Genomic DNA, 26,717 nt, shown 5'->3' with positions numbered 1-26,717 from the left:
TTATCAATTAAGCAAACATTTCTAAAAACCTGTTTTTGCTTTTGTAACAGTATAATTTTAAACTGTCCCCTCGCCCATACCCGGGCGCGAACCAGGGACCTTCTGCACACCATCAACAACAGTCACCCATCGCTCCACAAAAGCCACGGCCCTTGCAGAGCAAGGGGAACTACTACTTCAAGGTCTCAGAGCAAGTGACGTAACCGATTGAAACGCTATTTAGCGCACACCGCTAACTAAGCTAGCCGTTTCACATCCGTTACACTCACCCCCCTTTTGACCTTCCTCCTTTTTCCGCAGCAACCAGTAATCCGGGTCAACAGCATCAATGTAACAGTATAATTTTAAACCGTCCCCTCGCCCATACCCGGGCGCGAACCAGGGACCTTCTGCACACATCAACAACAGTCACCCACGAAGCATCGTTACCCATCGCTCCACAAAAGCCGCAGCCCTTGCAGAGCAAGGGGAACTACCACTTCAAGGTCTCAGAGCAAGTGACGTAACCGATTGAAACGCTATTTAGCGCACACCACTAACTAAGCTAGCCGTTTCACATCCGTTACACTTTGTCATTATGGGGTATGTAGATTGATGGGGGGAAAAACAAGGTCAATGTTCTGTTCTGAAGGCACTGTAGCTAGAATATTATAAACTGGGTAATTTGGGTCCTGGATGCTGATTGGCTGAAACAGCATTTAAGGCGTATGTATATCAGACAATATACAATGGGTGTGACGCAAAAATACTTTTTTACTGTTGTATTTATGTTTGTAACCAGTAGGGATGGGCACTAATATGTGGAAATTCCATATCGATATCAGTTGTAGGGTTGGGCAGTATCAAGATTTCCATACTTTCATTCTGTTCCTGTACCACATCGGGGTGTAAGGTATAACCGGCAGGGCACACATAGGGCACTATTTATTTCCTGAAAAGAAAATGCTAACAAAGTAGTAGTGAAGTCCTATAGCGGATGCTAGCTAAATGCTAACTTGCGCAAGAGAATATAAACTATTTGCAAGGACAGACAACCCAGCTCATAAATATCTTAATAAAGGGCTACTCACACTTGATCTAGGAGGGGATTGTTTGTCTGTACTGAAACCAAGAAGCTTGATTTAGCAAGTTAGCAAACCAAATGCATAGCTGGAGCCCTGAGCTGAAGAAAATGTATTTGGCATGTCTTAGTTAACTTCTAGTTAGTTATAAGATATTTAGCTGTCAAACAATAGTATTGAATTTGTGACTGGCTCAACTACAAAAATGGGTGGGTGGAAAATCATACCGTGGGTATTTCAAAATACCCCGGTTTATGGAATATACAGCATTTGGCCCAAGCCTAATCAGTTGCCATTTTTTTCATATCAATATCATATATATATATTTAAAAAAATGTTATATCACATCATAACGTGGTTTCGGTTCCTTATGAGCCACCATAGTTGTTGTCATCTGATGAGAGCTCAAACTGCTCCAAATTTGAACAAGCAAACTGACTGGCTAGCTAGCTAGACCTAAATTGGAGTAAACTAATTTAGCTGTACCCCTATACCAAATCTGGAGCTAAATTTCTAGCTATACATTTTGTGCCCATTCCGTCTTTGTCGGATTAGCAAAAAATCTGATCTGTAGGAGAGAGTTGATCTAGTAGACCACTGATTTGGCCAGCTCTTCCTTCTCTAGGCCGCTGTTTGGCCAGGTCGACATCCTTAGCGAGATGACATCATGTTCTATGAGGAAATAGAACACATTTTATCAATGTTCTGTTTGAGATAAAAGTTTGAGTTGTTTAAAAAAAATATTTCTCTCTCCAATTAATGCTTTGGCCACGTACCAGTATAGAACGAGTCAAATTTCTTTGGATATGAGTTAACGGAATAATATCTTTTAAAAGTTATATTTTTACTGGGCAGTTACTTTAAACTACACATAATGCAAATAATATATGTATGGTACAAATATCCATATATCTTACCATGTGCTAGCTGGCTATTTTGTCAGGTGGGTTCCACCACTGATTTGTGGGCTAGTCACTAACTGTCACAGCTGGCTGAAGGACTGGACCAAGGTGCAGCATGGTAAGCGTACATTTTCTTTATTTAAAAATGACGCAGACAAAACAAAAACAAACCAAACCGTGACGCTATGTGCCCTGAACAAAGTCTAAATTAACCTCCCTCAAAACAGGTGGGGGAAAAGGGTACCTAAGTATGGCTCTCAATCAGAGACAACGATAGACAGCTGTCCCTGATTGAGAACCATACCAGGCCAAGACATAGAAAGGACATATAATGTCCACCCTAGCCTAACCAAAATAGAGAAAAAAAAGCCTCTATGGCCAAGGTGTGACACTAACGTTAGCTACTTGGCTAGCTAGTTAGCTACCATCTAGCTGAAGGGGATTAGGTAACGTTCGCTAAAGCAGATGAAAAAATAAAATAAAGTTGGCTAACTACAAACATGTTTGTTAAAACCAGATGATGTGTGCACAAGCATAAACAGAAATAATGTAAAGAATACATACATGGTACAAATTTGCTTTCTTACAATGCTCCAACAGTCTAGCTAGCTCGTGAATAAGTTTTCCACCAGCAGTTGTTAGCCTGCTATTTTGTTCTATAACTGTTTGTGGGCTAGCTGTCTAGTTAGTTAGCAGGTGAAGGCGGTTGACTCATGGAGAGCAAATAATATAATAATAATATATGCCATTTAGCAGACGCTTTTATCCAAAGCGACTTACAGTCATGTGTGCATACATTCTACGTATGGGTGGTCCCGGGGATCGAACCCACTACCCTGGCGTTACAAGCGCCATGCTCTACCAACTGAGCATGTATGTATACTTAAAAATATAAACGAAACGTGAAATGTTGGTCCCATGTTTCATGAGCTGAAATAAAATATCCCAAAAATGTTCCACATGCACAAAAAGCTTATTTCTCTGAAATTGTGTTCACAAATTTGTTTACATCCCTGTTAGGGAGCATTTTTCCTTTGCCAAGATACACCTGGCAGGTGTATCAAGAAGTTGATTAAACAGCATTAAACAGTCATGTGAAATCAATAGATTAGGGACTAATGAATTAATTTCAGTTGACTGATTTCCTTATATGAACTGTAACTCAGTAAAATCTTTGCTTTTATATCTTTGTTCAGTAACCAGTTTATAACATGTTTTACCATAATTAGTGCATTAAAAATAAATGTTTTGTCATACCCGTGGTATACCACGACTGTCAGCCAATCAGCATTTCAGAGCTCGAACCACCCAGTTTGATAATGGCCAATAAACGATTTCTAAGGACTGTTCTTATGCATGACCCAAAGCGGAGTGCCTGGATAGAGCCTATATTTTTGTTCAGAATATGAAACATGAAATACATTGTGGACCATTGTCTTGCCTATTTTGACAACCTTTTTGTTGTATTAAAGTTAGTGAGCTGGTCTCATTGGTGAACCCATGCTATGTCTTTGCTTTGCTAGCTATCCGCCGAGTGTGGCAGCAAATGCTGGTGCGATGTTTTTTTTTTACAAAAGAGTGTAGAAAGCGGGGTAAAATAAGTATTAAACGACATGCCTCAGTCATATCGATATCAAACGATATTGATATCATATAGAATTATCGATATTGGTGCCCACTAGCAACCAGTTTAAAATACCAATAAGGAACCTCTGGGGTTTGTTGCATATGGCCATTATACCATGACTAAATGTTATGCAGGTGAATGAGGACCCAAAAGCGACTTGGCGAAAACAGAGTCTTTAATCCAGTAAAGGAAATATGCAATACTCCTAGACAAATCGGAGCGGTAAATAAAGCATAAAAAACAATTCCACTCGTAATGACGAGAACAGACTGGAGACTCGATCATAAACTGTAGGTTGCCTCGGGAAGGCACTTGACCGTAGCAGACTCAGACACCTGCTCACCACGCAGCATCTGAGGGAAACACGACACGACAGGGCGATACAAAGACACAGCACGGTGAACAATATACAAGGATCCGACAGGACAGAAACGGAAAACAAGGGGAGAAATAGGGACTCTAATCAGGGGAAAAGATAGGGAACAGGTGTGAAAAGACTAAATGATTGATTAGGGGAATAGGAACAGCTGGGAGCAGGAACGGAACGATAGAGAGAAGAGAGAGAGGGAGGGAGAGAGAAAAAAGGGAACGAACCTAAAAAGACCAGCAGGGGGAAAACGAACAGAAGGAAAAGCAAAATGACAAGACAATATAAGACAAAACATGACACTAAAGGCTGTATCCAGGCACTCCACTTTGGGTCGTGCATAAGAACAGCCCTTAGAATGGTATATTGGCCATTATAAACTGGGTGGTTCGAGCTCTGAAATGCTGATTGGCTGACAGCCGTGGTATACCACGGGTATGGCAAAACATTTATTTTTAATGCTCTAATTACATTGGTAACCAGTTTATAACAGCAATAAGGTACCTCGGGTTTGTGGTATATGGCCTATATAGCACGGCTGTCGTGCATAATAACAGCCCTTAGCTGTGGTATATTGGCCATATACCACACCCTCTGGGGCCTTATTGCTTGAATACTGTATATAGCATAATTTGTATTGTTAGGTCTGAGTTATATTGTTCATGTATCACCGGTTATTATGTTGCATGGTATTATTACTTTCCCCTGTTTTCGAATTAAGCAGATCTGATTTAATTGATTACTGCACCATTCATGTAATCTATCTTTATACTGACCTGATGTTTGTGCAGTACAAACCCTTTCTCTCCGCCCTACCCTTGCTTTTTTCTCTCTTTCGTTCACTCTCTCTCACTCCCTCTCCCCCGCTCCCTCTTAGCATTTGCTGGCCAGATGTGAGTTTAACGTTGCAGTGGCGGTGGCATTCTGCTCCTTGCTCGTCACTTAATGGAGGTGCCTGCGCTTACATCACTCACACATGCCTGCCCCTTTTTTCAGAGGTGTTCATCATCAGTTATGCAGCCAGTGTGGTTCTGCCTATGTCAGCAGTTTAATATGGAATATTGCCATTTTCTCACAATGTTAGTTGTGAAACATGTATTTATAGGCATTATTTAGGTTAATTGTAACTATCCATACTGTATTTAAGTAAAATCTGCAATTCAGAATCACCTCTCAAAATGTCGTCCAGCAGTTGCAGTCAAGGTTAGCTGTACAGTGTAGGGCAGGGCACAATTGGCCCAGCGTCGTCCAGGTAAGGGGAGGGTTAGGCTGTCATTGTAAAATAAGAATTTGTTCTTAACTGACTTGCCTATTTAAATAAAAATAAATAAATACATTACATAATGCACCCCGCCAACACACTAAACCATGCTGTTCAAGGATACAGAATGACTTAGGAGGTGCCAGGTCTTGTGTTTGATCAAACTAACATGTCTGTGTAAACCTATCAAATCTATGGTGTAAACTGATGCCCCTTCCTGAGGCACAGGCTAGTTTTCTCCTGAACAGTGCGTATGGCCTGGTGTGTTTCAGCTCCACAGTGTGCATATGATAGGTAGGCAAATCTGAAACCACTTGCGGCTAACTGCACTGATCTCTTTAGAAACAGATCTGTATCTCCTTACACTGAAGGAAGGAGCGAGGGAGTGTGTATGTATGGCTAACTACATATTCAGTGTGGAGCTAATCCCAAGTTAGGGTATGGTATGTACAGTAGTGTACAGTATGAGAATACGCCCAACAGCCAAGAGGTCGGTGTGTGAATGTCTGTCTGCGATGGTAAATAATCATGAAGAACCCCCTGCATTTGCTAAGACAGTCTGCACTGCGGGATGCTGGTTTCCAGTAATAGTGTTTGTGGTTTGTTTTTTACACCCTTTCAATTTGACCTGTTTGTAATCTTGGCAGTATCCCTGCTGTGTTTCTGGTAAACTTCGCTCTGCTTGACCCTGGAAGGTCCAGGAATAACCCGTGCGGAGGTCACAAGAATGGCTGTGGAGTTGAGGAGAGGAGCTCTTAAAAGCAATCGCCACATTCTGAAAAGCTGGCCCAGCCAAGACGTTAAATAAATAAAACTAGCCATGGCAGCCTCCTCTCCTCCCATCTTAAAGAGTCTTTATGCTGCTGAGCACCCACCCCAAGCCCCCCTGCTCCTAACATTCTTTGCATTCCAAAATGTACACATTAAAACAGGAAGCCCCCGACTCAGACAGACTCGCCAGGTCTGGGGGAGGTGTATCATGTCCCAAATATAAGAGAAAGACGAGAATGTGTGTGGAGTGGACTCTGACTCTGGCTCAGTAAAGATGTTCATCAATCTCTCTGGCAGGAGCTGAACTCATAAGAATAAAATTTACATTCGACAGGGATGAAGCGGAGTGCTCTTGTGAAATTCTCCACGATGGCTTTACAAGTTTGTGTCCTTAACGCATCACTGTGGAGCCCAGTGAAGGCTGTGTCAGCAGGGCCAGGTTTCTTAGCAACCCACTGGCCTCGTACCACCTCCACCTGTCATAGCTGTCTCATGGCTGACCCCATGTAGCTTCTAATCTAGATTATGTATGGGCTATGTAGAGTGCCTGTGTGTTTGAGTCTGTGCCTTAGCAGGTCTCTGGTTTACCATTTTTATGGAAGCATTTAGTTAACAGAGAAGCAAAAGGAAGGCGCTTATCAAGTAACACATTGGTTGATTGACTTTGTGGCATCTATAATGAAGTATAATGAGTTTCTTTTGTCGCCGCTGGTGCGCCGTTGTGGATTACAGTACAAAGGCAGTACAAAGGCTGTAGAGGCATGTCTGTCGTGTAGCACATGCCAAAAAGAGTGGCTGTCGAGTGATATTTCACTGCTTCACTCTCTTGGTTGGCGGGGTATGATTAAGATCACGTGGTTGTCTGTCCCCCAGGACCTTCTTTGTGAAAAGCATTTGCAACATCCTCACGGGACATTGTAGTGAGGTTTTGCTCTTGCATGCGTTAATTAGATAAAATAGAAACTGTTTCAGGTGAGGGTTCTGCTATTTAAGTGAGGGAGTATTTAGTTAAACAGGCGCGGCAGGGTAGACTAGTGGATAGAGCGTTGAACTAGTAACCGGAAGGTTCCAAGTTCAAACCCCTGAGCTGACAAGGTACAAATCTGTCGTTCTGCCCCTGAACAGGCAGTTAACCCACTGTTCCTAGGCGGTCATTGAAAATAATAATTTGTTCTTAACTGACTTGCCTAGTTAAATAAAGGTAAAAAAAAAAAAAAAAAAAAACAGTGGAGAGGAGAGGGATGTTTTTTGAACGGAATGTTCCACTCAAACACACTATTCAGAAGAGGAGCCTCAGAGGCGATTCACGAGGAGGCCTTGTGATTTGTGCTCTAACCATACAGGAAATTGAGGCAGTTCATACGGAGTTTTCATTTGGTCCATACTCTTTTCCCCTCGGACATTCAGCTTTTTTCACTTCACTATTGACTACTATAAACAGCCCCCTTTCACTGCTCATGTTTACCTTGCTCATTCGGCTATCACCGTGCATTTACCTCCCACACTCATTATTTACAGCACAGAGATACCCCACTCACCCAACTTTCAAAGGGTTTGTATATAAAACCTAATCTGGAAGCGCCTCCCCCGCCATGCTATGCCAGGCTGGCCCGGGCCAAACCTGGAATGGTTTTCAGTACGTATAATCACATTAGACTGACTGCCCTGTGAAAACATACAGCAATGTTAAGATATGTTACAGTATAAATACATTGCCAGGAGTAATGGGCCCAGCGTGGTTGAATTCACATGAGGTTTGGGAAGTAGAAACCTTTTATCCCCTAAAAGCCATGCCTTCCATTTAAAGCTAGTGAAGAAATTCCATACCATTAAAATGCCTGGAATTTAAGAAAGGCCAGCTTTGAAATGGTCTAAAAGGGGGGCTTTCCGGCAAAGGGTTTTCAGATGGGTGGGAATATTGAGGATTCAATGTTTTTCTGATCAGTAAATGGCTTATTTTGTGCTCTGGGATTATATAATAACCCCTCACTTCAATCGGTGGGTCAGGCGGACTACATGGCTAAATAATGAAGAGGAAAGGAGAGAAGACTGGAGAGACCTGCCTGCACTTTGGGTCCAGTTCACTGTCTAGGATATTATTACACAGAGCTCACTATGAGAGCTCCTTATTCTTCTGGCTTTGTCTGGCCATTCAAAAGCCAGTGCATTTTTGTAAGGCCCACACACTAATGTGAAACGGTGAGGGTGGGGGGGGCTAGCAATGAACTCTAACAGGACGTGCTGGTAAAACACAGTCAGGAAGTTTGTTTTTTTGTGCATGAGCCTGTCTACGCATCAGTGAAATATTAGGGGATGTTTTGTCTCTTAAAATAACAAATGTACTTAGAAATGGGGAAGGTCATGGCCAAGTCTCCCCCTCCCCCTTTCCATTTCCATTTGGTACAGCCCACCACTCCCCTCTGCTCCTCCCTCCCACTCCCCCTTTTGGTAATGAGGCTGTGACATCACCACTGAACACAAGGACTGTGAGTGGCTGCTGAAGGAATTCCAGGTTGCTGGCTCCTCCCCCCTCCCTAAGGTTTGTAAAAGGTGTGCAGTGTTTAAGCAGCCCTTCGCTCATTGCAGGAGTACAGAGTCCAGCGTGCTTTCTCTGCTTCCCTCTCTCTCTCTCTCTCACTCTCACTCTCACTCTGTCTCTCTCCCTGTGGCTTTTACCATATTGGAACGGAGCACTTTATCGTTCTCACTGTGCGTGTTAGTGTCAGCAAGCTGCTTGTGCTGTGCGAAGATGGGGGGGATGATAGAGTAGGGGAGGACAGAAGACTGAGACGAGTATGATGCTGTGGTGCTGCTGAGCCAGCATTTCACCTCGGGGCTAACTGCTGCACGATCACCCAGAGAGGGACTCTCCCAGCTAACCTTTACAGGGACCACCACTGGACATTGTTTTTTAGAAGGAGGGGGACCAGCGAACCCTTCTTCTCTCCAGCCCTTATTTTCTACTGGACTGATGGAGCTACAGAGGGCGACCAGCATGCCTGGCCCCTTGTCCCCAGGGCCCGTCTTTCCAGGGTCCCACTCCCCAGGGCCCCTGTCCCCTTCCTCTGGGCCCGGCCCCTCTCTTGCCTCCAGCCCTGGCCCTGATCCGGGCTACTCTGCTAAACAGGCTGCCTTCAACTACAACCAACTCGAGGGCCGATTTAAGCAGCTGCAAGGTAAGATAAGTAGGGAGGAAGGCAGAGCAGAGCCCAGGGCTTTGTTTACCAGCGTTGCTATGCACGCTAAAGTTGCGGATGATAGCTGACAAATGGGATGGTCTGTAGTATCCGGTTCATAAAGATGTGATTTCATGGTGTGGGGAAGCAGTTGTGAATCTCAGGATGCCCGGGGATGTAAGGTCTTTCCCGTCTTTGTTTTGCATTGTCTGTCAGTGATAGGAGAGGGTCGCAGCATCCTCTAATTCCTACGAGGGAGAGGGCTGGTGGATCATGAGGCAATGACAGACGCCATCCATCACCTAATGAAATATTGATGAGGTAGTGCAGGGTGGGAAAAGAGGAAGACTGGATATCAGCTACACGTGTACAGAGACACCTTTTTAGGGAGACGATGGGGTAAAAGGAAAGAGCCATTTAAAATATCGCCTTTCAGACCAGACAGCATGGCTGCAGCTGACTGGCTGTTCCAAGACGACAATGGCAGGCGAAGAGAAGTGGGAGGGGCGGTGTTCTCCTGTGTTGCTTTGTAAGCAGCATGGAGGAGAGCCCTGGCATTGCTCCTTGTTAGACGGTGTGTTGTGGAGTTGTTAACCAGACAGGAGGAGCCTCACGTCTTGTTTTGCAGCACATTATAGGATGAAAGAGGGCTGTAATGGAGCACGCTCCACTGAGCATACTCCGAACAGCGGGAAGAGCATTTGAGCCCCTCTCTGTCCCGTGCAGTCTACCTGCATTCCACAGCCCTGCCGGCTCATTTAAGTGTGTGTATGTTTGGGTCTGTCAGTGCTGCTCTCGTTCCCTTTCTCATGGGCAAAACCTAAAGAACAAACACGACTCCCCATCTTAGCTGAGACAGAAGTCATGTCTCACTCTACGTTACAAACGAAGCCTTGTATAGCCTCCGATCATCTGTTGACATCTGTTATTTCTGTGGGCAAGATGCTGTTTGTTGACTGGGATCCTGTGGGGGTTGGTTGTTGTCTTGTGCTCAGAGCTGTGAAATACAAGGAGGTCACAACTGGAGCACGAGGGCTGGGTTGAAGCAGGGGGCACACAATCTCATGCAAACAGCATTATACAGTACGTGTACGCACAGACTGGTACATTATCGCAGGCGCCAGGAATGAATGAGTGTGTTGACTTATGATATTGAGATATTGAGATTTCTTGCATAATGGCTTGCATAATGAAATATCTTTGAGATTAGGTATTGGTGAATGATATGTTTTCCTGGCAGTCTCCTCTGTGGTTTCATTAGCATGCTAGTGCCTCTGAACATCTTCAGACACCCTATGGAACCCATGACTCCAGAGGAGTCTCTGTTATCGTTACTCATTGTGTATTTATTCCTCATTTTACTATTTTTTTTAATTATTTCTCTATTTTCCTCTCTGCATTGTTGGGAAGGGTCCATAAACAGTTCACCTGTTGTTTACGAAGCATGTGATGAATAATTTGTTACGAGCCAATGTCACTGTGAGACTGAGTCTCCCCTGATTTAATATGAATACCTGCAGCCCTGACAGCACAGTGCTTTCACTCCACACAGAGACATGGGACAGGGACAGGGGGGGATACCGCCCAAGTATTGTGGCATCGCTGAGATAATGTAGTGTTGAAACGTGGCAGATTGGTCTGTCGCTTATTGGTCTTCTGCATTAGCTTTCTCTGTACAGAGAAGGGTGCCAGAGAAAGGTGCTGACCCAATGAACTATTGTCCCATTCAGCTACATATTTCTGTCTGGGTCCAGCATGGAGAACACTAGCTTATGATAAGCTCTCTGTGTGTACCCACTTTGGTGTTTAGTACTGGACATGAAGGCACTGATACATTGACAGACAATTCCAGTCTTTATTGTTTTGGGTCTGGTTTCTGAGGCCAGTCCATTTGGCTAGGAGTCAGCTCTAGCGCCTAACTGTTGCTTGGTACAAGACAGTTATCAGCCTGGTAACACCACTGACAGACTCTTCCTGCACTGCCCCTGTGTGCTGTAGGGGCCATGATGAATGAATAAACAAGTCTTCTAAAATAGACAGGGTGAAAGAGGAAGGAAGTTGGCATCTTTATGAAAGGGCCAGTCATTGCTGCATTCCCAGCGCAATTCAATCAATGACTCAGTGGAAAACCATACCTGTTGTGCTAATTTGATTGTACTATATATCGAATAGTTGCAGAGGGAAGAGGAGGCTCTTGGTTCCAAGTCTGGCTGAATGTGTTTTCGATTTGTGCCGCAATGAGACTATAATGAGAAACAGAATATCTGTCAAGTGACGTGTGTTTAACTGGTGGTAGTACATCTTTCACAGGTGGTAGTATGTCTTCAGACTTCACACTACATGATATGTCCATCTGGGTGGATATGTAGGGTTGGAATGTCTGGGAGGCCATAGTGACACAGTTCTTTATGCTCCCTGGACTCGAGATGGTGAAACATGAGCTCGGTGGAAAGTGTAAATCTTGCGTTTCCTGGAGCTGTGCTGAAGGTTAAGGAGGGCCAGAGAGAGAGGGAGAGAGAGAGAGGGGGAGACTATACCAACCTGGTGAAATGGGCAGTCCTTGTGTCTGCCCTCCCACTGGCCTTAGAATGATTGATTTGTCAGAGAATAGGAGGAATCTGGTCTTTGGCACTCTTATAACTTCATTTAAAAATGGCCACCGGCACATCCATAAATAACGTCGACCATTACAGCGATGACGGAGGCCCTGGTTAGCAAACATGAGGTAGAAGAAAATCACATGTGGTAAAAAGAAAAACACTATGTTGCTGCATTGACTTCTTACCTCATCTTTCTATCCATCATATGACCTCAGGAGTCTATCTGGCAATGAATGTACTGGCACTGGTGGAAATGATTGACCTTGGCAGCAGACAAAGTTAGTGTGGATAGTGATGTCTTCTGGGAGGGAAGAAAGACATAAAATGCTCTAAAGAGCTGTAGACTGTATGGATATCAAACATAATGTCACCATACAGGTGTGATGGAGGCATAGCTACACAGTTCAGGCCATCAGGTTCAGGTTGGCGTAGCTACAGTGTGCAGGCCTACATGTTCAGGTTGACATAGCTACACAGTTCAGGCCTACATGTTCAGGTTGACATAGCTACACAGTTCAGGCCATCAGGTTCAGGTTGGCGTAGCTACAGTGTGCAGGCCTACATGTTCAGGTTGACATAGCTACACAGTTCAGGCCATCAGGTTCAGGTTGGCGTAGCTACAGTGTGCAGGCCTACATGTTCAGGTTGACATAGCTACACAGTACAGGCCAACATGTTTAGCTATAGGTATCAGATAAATGTAGCCTAACTGTGTGGTTTTGGTTAGCCGATGGTGCAGTTTTACACTCCCTCCTCTTGCCCGCAGAGACAAAATTGGGCTATTTTAAAGTTTCCTGCACACATTGTAGACATTTTGTCTTGGGGCTGAGAAACAAATTGCAGTTTAAAGCTAATGTCCTGCAATTCTACACATTTTGACATGGGGAGGGGGGGAATTTTACAGTTTTAAAGCTAGTTTCCTAAAAAAATGTTTTTTTCATGTAATGAAGCTGAGATAAGAATTGCAGTTTCAAAGCTAATTTCGTGCAATTCTACACATTTTGCCATGTTCTTATGTCATCTGAGTGACTCAAACATTATAACAAATCAGTGGGGGCCCCATGGAATTTTAGATTCTCAGTTTTTATTTTTGGTGACTGTTGCTCCATTATGTTTTCGACATCCTTTATATCTAGTTTTATTGGTTTAAGTTTACACTGAAAATGTTTTACCATCCCAATTTTTGAAATTACATTCCTTTGCAGTGGCGGCCACAATTTAGCTAAATGCATATAGGGGAAACATTGCCTCTGTTCCGCTTTTAGCTCCAATTCCCAACTCTCTGATTAGAGAAAGTCCACAGGGTGAGACATTGGTTGAAATGAGTGAATGGCCATGTCTGCCTTGTAGGAAACTGACTTTACACCCTTTGAGCCACACTGCATGGAACCCCCTAAAACCCATCAGGGGCCTCCGGATCCCTCTAACAAAGGGGGTTGTATCAGCCTATCAACTCCAGGCCAATGCAGTGTGGCCCAGACTGTTATGAATGGGAGTGGAGTGACAGAGACTGGGAATGCTGAGATGACAGGCAGCCTCTTTCATCCAGCTATCAAGAGGGAAAACGACCCAGGCAGCAGAAAAGGAGCCAAGCTCATTGGATGGCCCAGATTGGGATAGTATCAGTATTGTCAAATGTAATTGGTTGTGAAAGGCCTGCTTGGCCCTGAGTGTGTTTTGGAGTGGATGGGCATGGACAGTGGGGTGTCCCGGTTCCCAGTTTATGTGCTGGTTTTCAGATGTTGCCTGTGTACATTCTCACACTCTCTCTGAGGTTTCATATTGACTCTGTGTCTTTGCATTACTTAGAGTTTATTTGATTGTTTGTACCAATACTACATTCAATTTGGCATTGTGGAATGTAAAACCGTACATTGTGTGTTACATTTTCTTGTTAACAAGAAGATTTTACAGTAAAACACTGAAAGTGGTCAGCATTTGTTAAGATAAAGCATTTCCAGGAGATTAATAGTAGGTACACTGGGCTTGCCTGTTCTCTTACAGGGCTGTCAGAGAACAAGCAGACTGTTTGATTTTCTTCCTTCAAAACAAAGGTCAGCTTCACCAATCAACTGAAATGTTGCTACATGTGCAGGGCACCTCTTTCAGATCGCAACAGTTGGCCAGTCAAGGGTAAACCTCTACTCCAACAGAGCAGAGCGAGGCAGGCTGATCAGCTGAGTAGCCCTGGTAGGCAAAGGCAGCTTTGTTACAGCCATTGAAGAGGTTTGTCTTAACATGACCTTCTGTGTCAAGAACCTTGGCGGTTAGTGTTGTGAAGAAAATAAACACATTTTGTAGTGTTGAGTCTTGGTACATGTGTAGGCAAGGCATCCACATTATCAGTACAGGGTACGTCATGGTAAGTACTGGGGCGTGAGCCCACATTCCACCCTGGTGAAAGGCACGGAAGCATGGGACTTGGGTCCGGATGTGTTGGGAATGTGAGTTTAGATATGTTATACGATCCAGGTCAAATGGCCCAAAGCCCTGTTTGTGTTAGTCTTCATAACAGTCATGCGAGAGTGAACAGAGTTAGGCTAAAGCCAACCAGGCTGGTCTGTCTTTGTCTGTCCGCATGTCTCCAATACGCTACAGGGTGTGGTTGGAAGAGAGAGAGCGTCAGTTGCATGTGTGTCTGACATAAGAGGGTGTCGGAAAGCTTCTAGTTTTAGAAGCACATCCACCAACCTTCCACCCTCTATCTACCCCCCCCCTTCCCCCCCCTCTCTCTCTCCACCATCTCTTCTCCCCCTTCTCTTATTAAAGACAGATGTTTGATATAATGAGCTTGTCTATCTCCAGGCTTGTGGGCTCTACCCCTCCTAGAATAGCACCCACACACCAACCCGTATGTCACAGCCTTGGCCTCTGTATAAGGGGAAACATGGTTTCTTGTAAGACTTCATTTCATACCTGGGTTATGTTTATCAGTAATACTGCCAAGACATGGAGTCCATAGCATTAGGTTGTAAGTCAGAATGCGCTCCAGTTCCAATATGGGAAACCTATCGTCCTATTATCCAAAGCAGCAGACTGAACTATATATATACTGTTTTTTTTTCACTGTAAAAGGTGATATAGATCAGGTCTTAAAAGCCTCATGGTCCTTCCTAAAGAGGTTGAGATGAGGACTGAAAGCTTCTCTTTAACGCTCAGTGAATTAGTTTGCTTTGGAGTGTCTTCTCTATGCCTAAAGCAACAGAGAGAATGACTAGCATGTGCCCTGCACCTCTCCTCTCCCTCCCACTCTCCATATGACTTCATGACTCCGCTGTGGTTGACTCTGCCTGCCATCTCCTCACTACACCAAGGGTGATTCGTTAAACAGAATAACAACTCCAATATCTTCTGAACAGCTTATGTTCCACATGATTGGAGGATTTCAGAGCTTCTTAAAACACAAGAGTGGGAAACATTGACATATCTGAGCTATTATGTAGCAGTCTAAATATTTTGGTTCTGTTCAGAACGTTAGCTTGTTGCGCTTGAAGTTTGATTAATTAGTTGCGTGTAATATTTGTCACACTGAGGATTGCGCCAGATTCCCTGTGAACAGCGTCATGTTTTTAATTTTATTGTTTTACATCAGAAGGCTTGTCTTATTCTTAGTGATTACCTAGTATACAGTCTTCTGTATGACTGTGTTTCATCAAACACATACAGGTAACTGCCAAAATAAGGGAAACCCCTATATAAAGTGTCCTAATAGGGCGTTGGGCCACCAGAACAGCTTCAATGCGCCTTGGCATAGATTCTACAAGTGTCTGGAACTCTATTGGAGGAATGCGACACCATTCTTCCATGAGAAATTATATAATTTGGTATTTTGATTGATTTAGAAAACACTGTCTCATGAGCCTGTCTAGAATCTCCCAGAAGTGTTCAATTGGGTTGAGATCTGGTGAATGAGACAAACACACCTCCCTAAACTCCTTTGAGACCCCTCTTTCAAAGTCACAAAGTTCAAATCGTACACTCTTTGTGCTCTCAGAGAGTCATATCTGTGACTGTAGGTTCTTCTCTGAATGAGTGAGTGAATAGTCATCTCTAGAAACAGGCTGCAAAAAGGATGAACAAAGTTCACATTCACAGATGTGGTTATGGAAGATTATACAGGAAACACATCATACAGTTTCATTTTTCAACTGGGTTTCCGAGTGTATGACTTGAGTAATAAACTAACATGAGTGATATCTCCCTTGTGAGGCCACACAGCTGTAGCGCTCTCTCTGTAACTCTCCCCTTGGCTCTGTACTAATACAAAGAAGGGAAACATACTGCTCGACCAGCCTTGACATAACCCGATAGGAAAATGTTTTCTGGCTTTTAATTTTTTTGGTGGGTGTTTTTTATGTCCCTGTTCAGTAAATCAGGGTACTGTTGAGGTGCCTGTCTGTTCGACACAGTGTGCCAGCTATCATGTGTGGGCCCATAAGAAAGGGAAGCCATTTTCCTCCTTGTTCATCCTTCAACCGCTCTCTCCCTCTCTCGCGGGTATTGGGTGAGCACCTTACACTGAGCAGGAAGTTGAGAAATTACAGATTTATAAGTGAAACAATGTGGCCTACATTAGAGGGAGGCAGGGTGGAAACATTTGGGAGGACAACCTCAGGGGTGAGTGGTTGTATACTTGGTCTGGATGCAGGGACTGTGTCCTGACTGGAGAGTAAAGCGAGGTGTAAATCTCCCTGGACAAGCAGGGTTGTGTATACATACAGATCATCTGTCTGTGTATGCTTTAGCTGGAGTCATCTGAAGCCTTTCGTCCATCTTGTGTAATTTGCACAGCTATCTTCAACAGGACAGTGCCACACAGAATTCCCAATTGTACATGCAGTTTTTCCACAGACATACTGTACAGTACATGTAGACTTTGTGTTGGTAGCTGAACAGTTGTATGACCTGCAGCCCACATCTCTTTCAATTACCGCCCCAGCAACCATAGGGTGGGGCAACTGTGAATGACATCAGCTACCAAAGGCCTCAGCCAGATTTTCATTTTGTTGAATGTCTCACCGTATCGTAATGTTTATTTTGGTGCATGGTATTTGTGTGTTTTTGATGAATTGTCTCCAGGAAAAAGTCCAAATTCCTCCCAACCAGATGTAGACATAATTAAACTGCAGTTTTCTAACAACAATCTGGGACATGTGGCATTGGGGTGCTGCGCCACAACCAGCGTGAAGTTGTTAGGCTGCTGCTAGCCTGATTTTACCGTCACTGGCAGCTCTGTATTCCTCTTTTCATCCTTTCACCCTTCCCTCTCTCCATCATCTTTCTCTCACTATGGATCTTAGCTGAATGGGGCACAAATAGGCTATAGTTCTCTTTGCCTCGGGATTAAGATGTTAACAAACCTAGAGAAAGAGTTCATTCTAGGACACAGATGCTGATTTTGTCAGCTCATTTCAAAGGCATTGGAATCATTTTTCACAAAGGGTCATAAAGGGACATTACATCAGGCTGTAGTAGCCTACAGACTGTTATATGAAACAATGCAGTGTTGATTAGCTCTGTATTCTGTTGAGTAAGACACAATGTGACAGTGTTTTCCTGTGACTAGGTTAGCCGGCGGTCACCAATGGCCTGGCTGTCCCCAAACACACAGCTGCAGAGAGCTGCCCTGGGCGTCAGTATCATTGGACGGTTTTTCTTTATTTGGACTATTTTCTACATTGTAGAATAATAGTGAAGACATCAAAACTATGAAATAACACATATGGAATCCATGTAGTAATTATTAAGTGTAAATACATTTTATATTCTTTAGATTCTTCAAAGTAGTCACCCGTTGCCTTGATGACAGCTTTGCACACTCTTGGCATTCTCTCAACCAGCTTCACCTGGAATGCTTTACCAACAGTCTTGAAGGAGTTCCCACATATGCTGAGCACTTGTTAGCTACTGGTCCAACTAATCCCAAACCATCTCAATTGGGTTGAGGTTGGGGGGGATTGTGGAGGCCAGGTCATCTGATGCAATACTCCATCACTCTCTTTCTTGGTCAAATAGCCCTTACACAGCCTGGAGGTGTGTTTGGTCATTGTCCTGTTGAAAAACAGATGATAAACCCACTAAGTGAAAACCAGATGGGATAACGTATCACTGCAGACTGTTGTGGTAGCCATGCTGGTTAAGTGTGCCTTGAATTCTAAATAAATTTCCCCTGCAAAGCACCATCACACCTCCACCGTCATGCTTCATGGTGGGAACCACATATGCAGAGATCATCCATTCACCTATTCTGCATCCCACAAAGACACGGCGGTTGGATCCAAAAATCTAATTTTGACTCTTCAGACCAAAGAACAGATTTCTACCAGTCTAATGTCCATTGCCTGTGTTTCTTGGCCCAATCAAGTCTCTTCTTATTGGTTTCCTTTAGTAGTGGTTTCTTTTTAGCAATTTGACCATGAAGACCTGATTCACGCAGTCTCCGCTGAACAGTTGATGTTGAGATGTATGTTTTTATTTGGGCTGCAATTTCTGAGGCTGGTAACTCTAATGAACTTATCCTCTGCAGCAGAGGTAACTCTGGGTCTTCCTTTCCTCTGGCGGTCCTCATGAGAGCCAGTTTCATCATAGCGATTCATGGTTTTTGCAACTGCACTTGAAGAAACATTCAAAGTTCTTGAAATGTTCTGTATTGACTGACCTTCCCATCCAAAATAAATTATGGACTGTCGTTTCTCTTTGTATAATTGTATAAAGTAATTCTGCAAATTATTTTTTAACAAGGCACACATGTTAATTGAAATGCATTCCAGGTGACTACCTCATGAAGCTGGTTGAGAGAATGCCAAGAGTGTGCAAAACTGTCATCAAATCAAAGGGTGGCTACTTTGAAGAATCTCAAATACAAAATCTATTTTTCTTCACCGTCTTCACTATTATTCTACAATGTAGAAAATAGTCCAAATAAAGAAAAACCCTGAATGAGCAGTTGTGTCAACTTTTGCCTGGTACTGTATGTTTCTGGAAATAGGGAGCTGGACTGGCAGACAGGCTTCCAGAAATTTTGTCTCTCTTAACTCTGTTTTGAATTCCTTTGTTAATGCCTCAGGAACTTGTGCAATATATTTTATTCGTTCTGTTTTTTATTTTTTTTAAATCTGAGGGTTAAAGTGTCACATGCAGTGTTGTGGAAGAAAATATATTTCACCAAGCTACCAATTACTTCACACTGGAAAAGATTAAGCTACACTACAACTACCCTTAGGAACAATATAGTTTAGTTAACTAAAGTTACTTTGAAATAGTAGTTCACTCCATCCAAACTACTTTATGATACAGTTGGAAGTTTACATACTCCTTACATTTTAAACTCAGTTTTTCATAATTCCTGACATTTAATCCTAGTAAAAATTCCCTGTCTTAGGTCAGTTAGGATCACCACTTTATTTTAAGAATGTGAAATGTCAGAATAATAGTAGAATTATTTATTTATTTCATCACATTCCCAGTGGGCCAGAAGTTTACATACACTCAATTAGTATTTGGTAGCATTGCCTTTAAAATAGTTTAACTTGGGTCAAACGTTTTGGTTAGCCTTCCACAAGTTTCCCACAATAAGTTGGGTGAATTTTGGCCCATTCCTCTTCCTCCTCCTGATGTAACTGAGTCAGGTTTGTATGCCTCCTTGCTCGCACACGCCTTTTCAGTTCTGCCCACAGATTTTCTATAGGATTGAGGTCAGGGCTTTGTGATGGCCACACCAATATCTTGACTTTGTTGTCCTTGACTTTGAAAGTATGCTTGGGGTCATTGTCCATTTGGAAGAACCCATTTGCGACCAAGCCTTAAACGAGGCTGCAAATTTTCGCAGCTTTTTGTTAAAAATCACGCAAACTTTCAACGTCCTGCTAGTCATGCCAGGAATATAGTATATGCATATGATTAGTATGTGTGGATAGAAAACACTCTGAAGTTTATAAAACTGGTTAAATCATGTCTGTGACTATAACAGAACGTGTGTAGGAGGCAAAATCCCAAGGAAAACTGTTCACAAAAAAACACACAAAAAATCACTCCGCCAGTCTCTGTATTGTCTATGGCAAGGGAAAATACAGTGCCTTGCGAAATTATTTGGCCCCTTTGAACTTTGCGACCTTTTGCCACATTTCAGGCTTCAAACATAAAGATATACAACTGTATTTTTTTGTGAAGAATCAACAACAAGTGGGACACAATCATGAAGTGGAACGACATTTATTGGATATTTCAAACTTTTTTAACAAATCAAAAACGGAAAAATTGGGCGTGCAAAATTAAATTTAAAAAAGTCGGAGACCGGAAGAAATGCCCTGCCTCGTGTCCGTTTGACCAAGAAACAAATCGTAGGCAAATGACAAGACTGTTGACATCGTGTGGAAGCTGTAGGTATTGCAACCTCGGCCCCATTTAATGTGGTACCCATTCAACAACACGTTCAAGTGGCGCGTGGATATATTTTCCCATTTTCAGTGATCAGATTTTCCTGCGCTTTTCGATGAAATGCAAGTTCTGTTAGTCACAGCTGTGATTTAACCAGTTTTATAAACATCTGAGTGTTTTCTATCCACACATACTAATCATATGCATATACTATATTCCTGGCAGGGCGCTGAAATGTTGCACGACTTTTAACAGAATGTTCGAAAAAGTAGTTTAGGAGTAACAGGTTAAATTTATTTATTTACAATTTATGGTGGAAAATAAGTATTTGGTCAATAACAAAAGTTTATCTCAATACTTTGTTATATACCCTTTGTCAATGACAGAGGTCAAACGTTTTCTGTAAGTCTTCACAAGGTCTTCACACACCGTTGCTGGTATTTTGGCCCAGTCCTCCATGCAGATCTCCTCTAGAGCAGTGATGTTTTGGGGCTGTTGCTGGGCAACACGGACTTTCAACTCCCTCCAAAGATTTTCTATGGGGTTGAGATCTGGAGACTGGCTAGGCCACTCCAGGACCTTGAAATGCTTCTTACGAAGCCACTCCTTCGTTGCCCGGGCGGTGTGTTTGGGATCATTGTCATGCTGAAAGACCCAGCCACGTTTCATCTTCAATGCCCTTGCTGATGGAAGGAGGTTTTCACTCAAAATCTCATGATACATGGCCCCATTCATTCTTTCCTTTACACGGATCACTCGTCCTGGTCCCTTTGCAGAAAAACAGCCCCAAAGCATGATGTTTCCACCCCCATGCTTCACAGTAGGTATGGTGTTCTTTGGATGCAACTCAGCATTCTTTGTCCTCCAAACACGACGAGTTGAGTTTTTACCAAAAACGTATATGTTTCTTTCATCTGACCATATGACATTCTCCCAATCTTCTTCTGGATCATCCAAATGCTCTCTAGCCAACTTCAGACGGGCCTGAACATGTACTGGCTTAAGCAGGGGGACACGTCTGGCACTGCAGGATTTTGAGTCCCTGGCGGCGTAGTGTGTTACTGATGGTAGGCTTTGTTACTTTGGTCCCAGCTCTCTGTAGGTCATCCCCCGTGTGGTTCTGGGATTTTTGCTCACTGTTCTTGTGATCATTTTGACCCCACGGGGTGAGATCTTGCGTGGAGCCCCAGATCGAGGGAGATTATCAGGGGTCTTGTATGTCTTCCATTTCCTAATAATTGATCCCACAGTTGATTTCTTCAAACCAAGCTGCTTACCTATTGCAGATTCAGTCTTCCCAGCCTGGTGCAGGCCTACAATTTTGTTTCTGGTGTCCTTCGACAGCTCTTTGGTCTTGGCCATAGTGGAGTTTGGAGTGTGACTGGTTGAGGTAGTGGACAGGTGTCTTTTATACTGATAACAAGTTCAAACAGGTGCCATTAATACAGGTAACGAGTGGAGTTCAGAGGAGCCTCTTAAAGAAGTTACAGGTCTGTGAGAGCCAGAAATCTTGCTTGTTTGTAGGTGACCAAATACTTATTTTCCACCATAATTTGCAAATACATTCATAAAAAATCCTACAATGTGATTTTCTGGATTTTTTCCCCTTATTTTGTCTGTCATAGTTGAAGTGTACCTATGATGAAAATGACAGGCCTCTCTCATCTTTTTAAGTGGGAGAACTTGCACAATTGGTGGCTGACTAAATACTTTTTTGCCCCACTGTATCCATATAATTTTCCTACCTCTTTATGCCTTCTATTTTGTGAAGTGCACCAGTCTCTCCTGCAGCAATACACCCCCACAACGTGATGATGCCAACCCCATGCTTCACAGTTGGGATGGTGTTCTTCGGCTTGCAAGCCTCCCCCTTTTCCCTCCAAACATAAGGATGGTCATTATGGCCAAACAGTTCTTTTGTTTTATCAGACCAGGGGACATTTCTCCTAAAAGTATGATCTTTGTCCCCATGTGCAGTTGCAAACCACAGTTTGGCTTTTTTAAGGCGGATTTGGAGCAGTGACTTCTTCCTTGCTGAGCGGCCTTTCAGGTTATGTCGATATAGGGCTCGTTTTTACTGTGGATATAGATACTTTTATACTGGTTTCCTCCAACATCTTCACAAGGTCCTTTGCTGTTGTTCTGGGATTGATTTGCACTTTTTGCACTAAAGTACCTTCATCTCTAGGGACCACGGCTGTGTGGTCCCATGGTGTTTATACCTGAATACTATTGTTTGTGCAGATGAACGTGGTACCTTTTGGCATTTGGAAATTGCTCCCAAGGATGAACCAAACTTGTGGAGGTCTACAATTTTCTTTCTGAGGTCTTGGCTGATTTTCCCATGATGTCAAGCAAAGAGGCAGTGAGTTTGAAGGTTGGTCTTGAAATGCATCCACAGGTACACCTCCAAATGATGTCAATTAGCCTATCAGAACCTTCTAAAGTCATGACATTTTCTGGAATTTTTCATGCTGTTTTAAAGGCACCGTCAACTTAGTGTATGTGAACTTCTGACCCACTAGAATTGTGATACAGTGAATTATAAGTGAAGTAATCTGTCTGTAAACAATTGTTGGAAAAATGACTTGTGTCATGCACAATGTAGATGTCCTAAACGACATGCCAAAACTAAAGTTTGTCGGCAAGACATTTGTGGAGTGGTTGAAAAACGAGTTTATTGACTCCACCCTTAGTGTATGTAACTTCCGACTTCAACTGTATATTATCATATCTAAATCTGAAATGTCATAGACTAATTGCAAGACAGAACTCTGGACTCATGTTAACAGAATGTGTAATTTAGCCCATTTAACACACCAACTATGTTTTTAAGTGACAATTAGGAAATTCTTGCCTACTTCACCAATATTACACTTTAGCTAAACAAGTTGTGTAGTTCCAGTAGTTGGCTACAATGCTGCATGGCAAAAAGTGTTTTCAGTAGTTAACAAGATTTTTTATTATGTTCAGTTACCGCCAAGCTACTGCAAAATGTATTTAAATTACTAGTTGAACTACATGTAGTTCAGTACTCCCAGCACTGATCAAATCCAATTTTATTGATCACATACACCTGCAATTACATCTAAATATGTGTATCAAAATGCTTGTGTTCTAAAAATAAACAACAATAAACAAACCTAAAATTTAAATAATGAAATGAAGAAATATATAAATATTGGACGAGCAATGTCGCAGTGGCATTGACTAAAATACAATATAAACAAATGAATATAGTAAAGCTGTATGTAAACATTGTGTTCCATGTCTACAGTATGTATAGAGGACAGCAGCCTCTAAGGTGCAGGGTTGAGTAACCAGGTGTTAGCCGGCTAGTGATGTATATTTAAAAGACTGATGGCCTTGAGATAGAAACTGTGTTTCAGTCTCTCGGCCCCAGCTTTGGAGGGCAGGCAGTGTGCCCCCTAGTGATTCGTTTGGCAGACCGCACCACCCTCTGGGTAGTCCCGCGGATGCGGGCGGTGCAGTTGCCGTACCAGTTGGTGATACAGCCCGACAATATTTTTTTTTTTTTACCTTTATTTAACTAGGCAAGTCAGTTAAGAACAAATTCTTATTTTCAATGACAGCCTAGTGGGTTAACTGCCTGTTCAGGGGCAGAACGACAGATTTGTACCTTGTCAGCTCGGGGTTTTGAACTTGCAACCTTTCGGTTACTAGTCCAACACTTTAACCACTAGGCTACCCTGTCGCCCCACAATTGTGCATCCGTACATGTATGAGGGTCTTAGGGGCCAAGCCACATTTCTTCAACCTCCTGAGGTTGGCTTTAAAGTGTACATCAAGTCACATGTAGAGTGTATAGTAGAGTATAGAGTTATTGTGTGGGCAGAACAGTCAGAGAGGGGAGGGGGTTAGCTCCTAGCTAGATATCCTGGCCAAGTCTCTGTTTCAGCCATGTGGCCACACCCAAACCCAGCCAGTATAGCCGGAGGCAACCTTTGTTCCCCACACTGGGGTCAAGGTCGACCTCTAATATGCATGACTGTGTCGGTGAGCTTTAGTATTGACCCAAAGAGGACCCCGCATATCAATATGCTGCTTTAAATGGGGCTGCCCCTACACGCACGCACACAAACACACACACACACACACAGAGACAGTGTGTTACAGCCACTCTGGAAATAGCCCCGCTGTTGGTTCAGCATTATTGATAAGCCACTGAGTAATTTAAGACGACTCTCTTGACATTGAGACGTGGGGGTTTTGACTACCTAGCAGAATGAAAGTATTTGTAGCCAATCAGCAGAGTGGGCTAGCCTGTTCTATCACTGTCTCTACAAACAGGCTTATACACAAAGCGTGTCATTTATTTTAGAATGCATTGTTTTGAATTATAATGACCCAATCGAAGCCGGGTGGGCTGATTATCTGCTTCGACACCTCGCTCAATTTGAACTTTTCTCTATGTTTGCGGTTTATTGCAGGCGCTGTAGTCACACATCAACAATAAAAATGTCATATTTCACTTTTTTTTGGAGCTCAATTGGAAGAGGTAGCGGAAGGGTTGAGGCTTTACCTTAAATTAGACCAATTCATCCACTTATGGAAACACAACATCGCTATCAACAAAGATGATCCTATCCTCCTAGTATACAGTCACTGCTCTGCCTGTCCCGTTCTTTCCACCCGCCTTTCTCTGCCTGCTCCGCCCGCCTGCTTCTGTAGAGTGTTTTCGCTTGCATCTCATTCCCAGAGGTCTGTGCTCTTTAATTTGTCAATAACAGCTTTTTATCTTTAGCTTCCAAAAAACATTTATATTTTCTCCCACTGCAGTGACTTTATCTCTTCTTAGCTCACTGACTACATTGAATCTGTTCAGACTCCTCTTCACTAATGTATGAGCTCCATCTTAGCTGTGTAACATCCTCCCTCCTCTAAAATCACCTTAGTTTTGCTCCACTGAGCTCTGAGAGCAGGAAGTAAGTCCTGTCCTCGTATGACCGGGTGCAGTCTGCTAAATGTCACTGGGATTAAATCTATGGCTCTGTCATTGGCTCAGATGACTGGTTATTCGAGCCATCACCATCCAAGCCATCGCCCCTCCCAAACATATCCAAACTCATCCAGTGTCTCAGAAGGACTTGTCATCAAACGGTCCTGTTCTGTCTGCATCCTTTCCTTGTCCAACTCACAACTCTTTTGTTAATTACCTCAGTCCATTTTGGAGCCGTTTCACAGAAATGCTCAACATTTGCACCTAAGGCCCTGCAGACGCCTGTGAAAAATAGCATGCCTCCTTTACATTCGGTGTCTGTGTGAGTGCACTGGCTGCCTCACACTAATTCTAGAATAATCTAATGAGGAGCCAGAGAGGATGTGACAACATTAATCTCTGCCATTTTGTCTTTTATCTCACCGTCAAACTTTGTCTCTTTCCTAGTTCCTTCTTTTCCTTGACTCTATTACTTGAGAGGCCAAGTCATGTACTACCAGGCCTGATGATAGTTTGACGTTGCTTTGTAATGCTATTACATAATATTCTTAACACTTTTATACAGTGTACATTACTGATTTTGACTTTTGAACATAACACTGCCTTTCAGCAGCCACACAGTAAAACAACTGGTCTTGGCAGACTAATAGCATTTAACTTTTAGGTATTTTTGATGTAAGGAGTTGACATTGATTGCACACAGTTCAGTGATCAGGACATCATGCATAGCATAGCAGCTGTCCACAGATTGTGGTCTGATCATTTGGTAGACTTGTGGTTTGTGGGTCTTGATCAGTAGTCTGTGATTGTGGTCTGTGACTGCTTTTTGGGATTGTGGTCCAAGGGGGTTACTGTTTGTACTCTGCAGAGCCAGAGAGCTGCAGGTTGAGATAAAAGTGTGTGTGTGCAAGCGTGTGTATGCAAGCGTGTGTATATCTGTTGACCGAGGGTTTCCCTTTCCTGGGCTCTGCTGTGAGGGCCAGATGCTCTCCCCTGCAGGAAACCCTGTTTACAGACACTCAGGACATGTCCAGCTCCACCCATATCCTCCATCCGTCTCCATCTCAGCTTTAGAACGCACATTTATTTTAGACATTTGATGCCCTTTTGAACTGCAGCTGATTGTCAACAAGTAATTGGAACCTTGAACAGCACACAGGGTCATGTTTCTTAAAGCAAAATTTATATTGTGAATGGACTATTTCACTTTACTGTTTTGTATTTGAAGCTACCTTTCATTCTGTTGCTTTTGTTTGGTATCTTATGTGCTGCTAAGAATATCCAGCATCACCCTGATTTCCAAAACGTTTTTCCTGATTCCCAAAGTCATGACTAACCTAGCCCCCCTGAGGCCACACAGGCATGATCTAACCATGCAGCCCGTGTCACAGTGAAGGAGCTGAATGTTACTTAGTCTAGTCAGTGATAAGGCCTGATGCCGTCTGATGCTGCTTTGCGTGGTATGATGGAGAGCAGAGAACACTGGCTTCATTGTCTCTGTGCTGCTCTGACTGGTCCCCCACAGTGGGGCACACAGCTCCCTCTGTCTCACCGCCTCCATCTGCCTCTGCCCTGGGCACTGGGACTCATAAAGGCCACTATCTACTATCTCTGGG

At 43.2% G+C, this 26,717-nt stretch overlaps 1 protein-coding gene across 2 annotated transcripts in view; it reads left to right on the top strand.

The window, feature by feature from the left end:
* The window catches only part of LOC124038318 (spectrin beta chain, non-erythrocytic 1), a 112,786-nt gene that overhangs the window by 30,778 nt on the left and 55,291 nt on the right, over positions 1-26,717 (top strand). Inside the window, exon 1 of one of the 2 annotated variants that reach the window (XM_046354048.1) lies at positions 8,565-9,165. The exons of the other annotated variant lie outside the window; for it this stretch is intronic. Coding sequence (XP_046210004.1) covers positions 8,961-9,165 — 205 coding nt within the window. The 5' untranslated portion in view covers positions 8,565-8,960. Of the gene's footprint in view, positions 1-8,564; positions 9,166-26,717 lie in introns of those variants that run through there. 2 annotated transcript variants of the gene reach the window in all.

Source organism: Oncorhynchus gorbuscha, linkage group LG06 (genome assembly GCF_021184085.1).
Source record: "Oncorhynchus gorbuscha isolate QuinsamMale2020 ecotype Even-year linkage group LG06, OgorEven_v1.0, whole genome shotgun sequence".
NCBI lineage: Eukaryota > Metazoa > Chordata > Actinopteri > Salmoniformes > Salmonidae > Oncorhynchus > Oncorhynchus gorbuscha.
The sequence above is the reverse complement of the archived record's forward strand: the minus strand, read 5'-3'. Positions and strand labels throughout refer to the sequence as shown.